The following is a 7,500-nucleotide window of genomic DNA, read 5'->3' as shown; positions in this document are numbered from 1 at the left end:
GGGGGCGGGGGCGGGGGCGGAGGGGGAGGGGGTGGGGTAGGAGGAGGGGGAGGAGGAGGAGGCGGATGTGGCGGAGGAGGAGGTGGAGTCGGCCCTCCGCCGAAGACCACCGTGATTCCGCCGCAGATCAAGGGCCCCGTGTGCACGTGCGGCGCCGACCAGGGCGCGCCGCCCCCTCCGCAGAACGTGGCGCACGACCCGGCGCAGGCGCAGGCGTTCAACAAGCTGGGCAAGACCATCTCGTTCGCCACGTCGGTCGACATCATGGAGCCGCGCCTCAAGCCCGAGCTGCTGACGTGCATCTCGGAGGAGGGGCTGATCGACCACTACTACGACTACGTGGGCGACTGCGTGACGTCATGCAACAAGTTCGACAACTTCCTCGCCTTCAACGACTTCGAGGACGGCGTCGACTTCGCGGACGCCGAGGACGAGGAGGACGAGGCCGAGGAGCTGCCGTCGCAGCGCCCGACGCCCGTCCACGCCGCCGGCCGCCGCCTGCGCCAGGCCAGCGGCGTCAGCTTCAGCGAGCCCGAGGGCTTGGCGAGGCTCGGCCAGAGCAGCGGCAGCGCCTGCTCCCTCGGGGGGATCGGCAACGGAGGGGGAGGGGGAGGGGGCGGGGGCGGGGGAGGCGGGGGAGGGGCGCGCCGCCCGCACCCCGGCCAAGAGTACAACGTGCCGCCCGTGCCTCGCCCGCCCATCCTGCGGCGGGCGCCTTCCTCGCGCCCCCGCCGCTCCATCACCGTCATAGAGGAGATGACGACGTCCGTGTAGCCTCGGGCGCCCGTCACGGCGCGATCCAGTCTCACTCTTCCCACTCGCCCTCATTACCCCGAGCCGCCCCCCTCCTGCGGCGCCGCCTGCCCCGCCGCCCGCTGCCGCTGCCACCACGTGGAGCTGCACCCGCCGCCGCAGGCCTTCCACCACCACCATCCGCAGCCGCAACCTCAGCCGCAGCCGCAGCCACAGCCGCAGCAGCAGCCCCAGCGGCAGCCCCAGTCTTGCCGCCACGTCCACTGGCAACCGACGGGGGTGCGGACGCCGGCGGAGAAGCGGCGGCGAGTCGACGACTGTCGCCACGGGCACGTCCAGTACGAGGAGCACCAGCTGTAAGCAAGGACGACCTCGCAGGACGACTCGGCGGCACGACCGCAGTCCGCCCTGCGAGTGTCCTTCCTCGCGTGTGTTCCTCCTGCGACCGACGGGGTAAAAAAGACTCTGAAGTTCTTCTTTTCACTCTCGCTCCTCTCACTCTCTCTCAGTATCTCACTCCAAGCTTACCATTCAGTCCTTTGCCGTGACAGGGCCATTGCCAATCACCTGACCCGACGCACCGAGGTCAAGATACACCAGTCAGGGACAATCACTTCCTTATCCCAGGTCACTCTGGGTCAAGAAAAGTGACAGCCACCAATACTTACGACAGCTATAAAATCGAACAAGAAATAGGCGACATAAAGTGAGAGAGGTTTTGGGAAAATTATACGAAAGGGTGTTGAAAGGGAGTCAATATGAATGAGGAAAGTGAGTGAAGGGTAGAATACGCCAAAAAAAAAACCGCCAAATCGATGAGTAATATGATGATATGATTAATCTGAATAAGACAGTTGAGGATTTTTATTTCATATTTGTGTTTACCTCGTCAAGTTTATGTGATTCTGTTTTGTAAGCATCACATGTGTTCAAGAAACTAGACGTTTGGCAAGCGAGATATGGGAATAAAGGGAATAACAGTAATTCAGATCAAAGGAAAGGAATATTGGGAAGAAAAATTAAATGAAAGAGAGAGAAAAAAGTGACGGATTAACCGAAAACCATAATGAGGAAAATTGCAAAAGCAAAATATTGAAGAAAAAAAAACAAAAAAAAAACAGAACATGACTGATGGAACTGCGATATTTATGTGCATTCTTAGTCGTGTCTTCTAAGGTCAGTAGATATTTCTGTCAAGATATTTCCATAGTAATTTTCATATGTATAGAACAAAAAAAAATAGACATCGTTTTCTGTTTAAACACGTATGATTTTAAGGTTTAAAAAAAAATCCATTGTAAGTGCAATACTCATTATGATATACGAAAACCTAAGTCATTTAATGCTTAAGAACTTCCATATGTGTACATATTGGCAGTTGTAAGTGTACATGTAACACTTTGGTTGGGTATGTGCATAAGTGTACAATACAGAATCGCTCATTGAAACGGCGTCGCTGTGATATTCATGAAAAGAAAAGAAATTCATTAATTAAACAGACTCTTCAGCTGTAAGCATACTCGCCAAAGTTATATGTGTTTTGACGCATTCTTAATCTATAGACTCCTTCAAGTCTATATTTTAACAATAAAAGTATTAGGCTTTTGGACTTTGTAATTCTGTGTGTGTGTAGTGAATACAGCGTCTGTGAGTTCGAAAAAGACGCTGATTTTTTGGATTTCAGGGAATATCTTAATGTTCTGTAGCTTTCTCATTCTCTACTTCTCTCTCTTTGTCGTACTCTCTCTTTCTCTCTCTCTCTGTCTTTATCGCGCTCTCTCTCTTTCTTTCTTTCTTTCTTTCTTTCTTTCTTTCTTTCTTTCTTTCTTTCTTTCTTTCTCTCTCTCTCTCTCTCTCTCTCTCTCTCTCTCTCTCTCTCTTTCTCTTTTTCTCTTTCTCTTTCTCTTTCTCTTTCTCTTTCTCTTTCTCTCTCTCTCTCTCTCTCTCTCTCTCTCTCTCTCTCTCTCTCTCTCTCTCTCTCTCTCTCTCTCTCTCTCTCTCTCTCTCTCTCTTCTCATCTCTTCTATTCTCTTCTCTTCTCTTCTCTTCTCTTCTCTTCTCTCTATCTCTATCTCTATTTCTCTCTCTTCCTTTGATATTCTTTCTTCGTCTTCGAGTGACTACAGCAATTCCAGTCTATATCGAACCACTTACATATGCTATTATCATTCTTATAAAATTTATAAATACTACTGTTATTCCGTAGCTCCACGCCAGTTTCCTTAATGAACAGATGTGTGTTCTTTTTTGTGTTTTGTTTATTGCTTTTTGAGGGGGTAAGAAGTAGTTCATCTCCAGATATTTCCTGATTCTTTTCTTTCTTGCAATGGAGAAGAGGATGTAAGGAAAAAAAAAACATATGTAAGGAATATCTATTAGATTTTTTTTTTCAAACAAAGGAAACACACCAACAGCAGAAACACACACACAATAGATACACCTCCGCATACTCAGACAAGCAAACAAATACACGCACGCACACACACACACACACACACACACACACACACATACATATATATATATATATATATATATATATATATATAATATATATATATATATATATATATATATATATATATATAATATATATATATATATATATATATGTATATATATATATATACATATATATTTATATGTATATATATATATATATATATATATTTATATATATTTATATATGTGTGTGTGTGTGTGTGTGTGTGTGTGTGTGTAATGCATCGATTGTAAACATAACATAAGCAGTAAAGCGAAATTCACAATAGACTTTCTACGCAAAACGTTATCCAGTTTACATTTTCTCTTTCTTTTTTCTTTTTCCTCTCTCTCATTCAAAATTTAGCTTTGCCATTGATATGCTCTTGAAAATTATATCATTGCGCTTTACGTTCTCTCAAGTATCTCGAAAAACAAATTAGGTCTAATTTTCAAATTAGACTTGTCACTTTTTATTTACTTTTTTTACAGATATCTTTGTGTCTTTGTTTTAAAAATCTTCGTTGCCTCTCTCCACACATCGTCTGAACGGTCTTACACTCTTTCTGCTGAACACCCGCCATTCGGTTACATGTACACACCGCCTCTATCATGGTTCACCGTACATTATGCTATCACTCTATTGAACATTGACTACCTCTGATGAACACTGATTCACTTTGATGGTCATTGATCCACTCATATGAACATTGAATCACTCTCGTGAACACTGACTCACTCTGATGAACATTTACTCACTCCGATGAACAATGATTCACTCTAATCGAACACTGACTTACTCTAATGAATATCTATGATTAATATTTACTCACTTTGGGGAACAATGATTCACTCAGAATAAAAAGTGACACACTTTGATAAACACTGACCTCTCTGATGAACACTGACTCACTCCAATAAACAATGAATCATTTTACTCATTCTCCTAATCAGATAAAACTCATCCCTCTCACAGACCCCGTGTCGTGTATTCAACACTTTCCTAATAACTCTTGCCTCGTGTCTTTTACTCTTGTATTCACTGACGGGCTTTTCTGTGTCATTCATTTATTCATGTATTCACCTATCATTTATGTTCTTTGGCGTTCCGGTTGTCACCCTGTTTATCCGAATGTCTAGCCATTCATGTTTTATTCATGTATAGGTCCCCGAACATAGTCTTATTTATATTTATCATCTTCCTCCGGTACATAATAACATCCCTGGTCATCATGTTCATCAACGTTCATGGTCTGCGCATTCGGTTCATATTCACCGTCGTTATTCATAACTTGCATTTTAGGTAAAGTTCCTTTCATCCAAGAATAATGAATATATAATGAATGAATAAAGGGCTATTTATCATTCATTACAAGGTTTTCATCACACAACAACCGGTTTTGTTGTTACAATATGTAACATACATTAAAGTCTGTGAAGACATAAAACACGTATAACAAAATACGTCATAACCCATTACACAAAGTCTAAGTAAAGTCTGTACATAGTTACAATGATCTGTAGCTACATTACACTATTCAAATCACAGTATGTGTTCTCACCCGCTTAAACATATGTTATAGTACATCTGACTGAAATGGTCTATGCTGATGATATATTTGTATTTATATCATACGGTACTCCTGAGTGTACGATCACAACATACTACATGAAGTGTGTATGATCCTGCAATATTTTTAAAAATGTTTCTGTAAACATGTTGCTAAAGTTGAAGTGTGTTTGAGCAATATGTTGCACAGGTTGGACAGTGCATGGTGCCAGCATACCAAAAATAAAACCATTGTTTAAATGATAACTCACTGTGCTGCCATTTTACCTTAGTGGTTATAATTTTAGCTAGAGTCAATATTTATGTAAAACAATAATAATAAAATGAAATAAGCTTCCCATTGCCCCAGAACGCAGCCATATTTTCTACTAGATATAATTCTTGTCTTCCCAAAATGTGAAACTTCAGTCCTACGCACAAAACGTTTTGCAATTTAACCCCCGGATGATGCATCCCCATGCAAGGAGAGAAGAGAGAAAGAGCGAGAGAAAGAGCGCTTCAGAGGGCGTGTGTGAGTCTGCTGTACTTGAGGCTTCTCCTGTTGTTTCCATGAACACTCTCTCAGTCCTATTCACCCGACAATAAAATCCCAGTGAATGAAAAAGATCCACTCAGTTACCACAACGTGTGCGTTCATGCAGCGTATGCGCTGATCTTCACTTATCCATCTGAGATTTTACACAAGAAATTTTCACGTGAGATTTCCACATGAGATTTTGCACCTGAGATTTCCATTTGAGATCCCCCCCCCCCCCCTGTGAGATTTTGTATCTTAAGATTTTCACCTGAGATTCCCCTATGACGTTTTCACCCGAGGTTCCCCTATGAGACTTTCCCCTTACGATAACTGCGGTCTTGAAGCAGCCCTTCCCTGCGGCAGCCTGCCTCCCACAGCGGGTGTTCTGCGTCGACCCCTCGATGCAACACTAGACTGAAGGGAGACTTTCAACCACTAGTCACTGTATGGATTAACTATTATAGATCACGTTATATTTATTAATCGCATTTCTAGAGAAACTGAACATTTTTGAAGACAAATAAACCTGTGCTGCTTTGTGGGCTATTAAATAAACTAGTGATAAGTGTGTAGTTTCCAATACAAACAAATGTATATGAAATTCTTATATTATTCTCGTATTGGCACTGCATTACAAGTGATAAATGTGTGTGTTTTGTCCATATGCTTTACGTTTATTCGTTAGACTCCCTTGACCTTCAGTAGTTGTTGATGTTTCGATACAAATTACTCCCATACACACATTCCAACTGTGTACATTTCACACGTAATGTATTGTCCAAGGCCAGCAATAAGTTAATACATAAACGAGGATTAAATAAGAGTGCATCCTTCACACATTCTACAGCAGTTAACCGTAACTATTATTTTTTATCATTATGATTTCATTCATCTTTTAGACATGAATTTTACAATATATACAACTTAGAATACCCCGCGACGGATTACTTAAAAAAAAAACAATAAAATTATTATCATTATGATTATTTCATTTCTCTTGTTTGTTTATTTATCTACAGTTCTGATTACGGTTAACACACCGACATTCTACATTAAACTTCAGAGTAAATCCTCTCAAAATAGTCTATTTTTATACCATCCCAATTCAATTGTTTTTGTGCTATTTTCTAAGAATACCAAAAAATAATACAAGAAGGAAAAAAGTTTAATATAACACGTAGCCTATTTCAACCTCTAATAAGAATGCTGGAAACAAGAAGGCAATATGAAAAAAAATATATGTATATGATTAACTAAAGGCAGTTGTACGGGAAAAAAGTCAATTTCTCCTTCATGTTATTGTACACTTTGGCGTGTATCATGGTAGTACAAAGTGAACTTCTGGCATTGATAGGAAAATATGTATAAAAAAATGATAAAGCACATTCTGAACAGGACTATTTACTTTTTTTTTCGTATTATTTTCCTTCTTTGTTGTAAAGTTTTCAAAAACGAGCAGACGCTGAAATAAGATGTTTATGGATTCAGAGAACAAAATTAAGATCCGCAAAATTGTAACATAGACTGCTTTGTGTGTCTGTTGTGTTTTGATGTTATGTTTTTCTTCTTCTTCTTCTTCTTCTTCTTCTCCTTTTTGACAATATTCATCTTTTCTGAGTGTCAGTATCTTTATCATTATATTCTCGGCAGTGATAGAGTAGTGATAATTGCACTGGATGTAACTATTATCACTGTCTTAATATTATCAAAATTCTTATCATCTCTGTAATGATTATCCTTGTATTATAATTAATATCATGTCTATTATTATGATAGTAATTATCATTATTATCATCGTGATGATTATCATTATTGTTATTATTATTGCTATTATTATTACCATTATCCTTATCCTTATTGTTATCATTATTATCAGTATTATTCTTATTATCATACTTATCATTGCCATCCTTATTTCTGATATTGATTTTTTTTTTTTTATTCTCATTGTCATTATTATCATTACCATTACTAATATTATTATCATTATGATTATTATTCTTGTCACTATTATTGTTATCGTCATCACCTTTATTCTTAATACAATAATGATAATTATTATTATTAACATACCACCATTATTCATCCATATTCTTAATTTGATTTTCATTACTACTATAGTGTATGCCTATTTTGCACCATTCTATGTAAAATACTATGTTTTGTCTTTGTCATTGCC

The 7,500-nt window shown here is 40.1% G+C and overlaps 1 protein-coding gene across 3 annotated transcripts in view; it reads left to right on the top strand.

Annotated features, from left to right (window-relative positions):
* LOC122266648 (monocarboxylate transporter 12) overlaps positions 1-911 on the top strand; it is an 854,543-nt gene extending 853,632 nt beyond the window's left edge. For all 3 annotated transcript variants that reach the window (XM_086556234.1, XM_086556229.1, XM_086556240.1), the window contains one exon: positions 1-911. This exon is cut by the window's left edge and continues 188 nt beyond it. In XM_086556234.1, coding sequence (XP_086412360.1) covers positions 1-774 — 774 coding nt within the window. In that variant the 3' untranslated portion in view covers positions 775-911.
* Positions 912-7,500: the final 6,589 nt, after the last annotated feature.

This window comes from Penaeus japonicus, unplaced genomic scaffold, assembly GCF_977035675.1.
Source record: "Penaeus japonicus unplaced genomic scaffold, GWHDUDI00000001_assembly GWHDUDI00000003, whole genome shotgun sequence".
Classification (NCBI taxonomy): domain Eukaryota; kingdom Metazoa; phylum Arthropoda; class Malacostraca; order Decapoda; family Penaeidae; genus Penaeus; species Penaeus japonicus.
The sequence above is the reverse complement of the archived record's forward strand: the minus strand, read 5'-3'. Positions and strand labels throughout refer to the sequence as shown.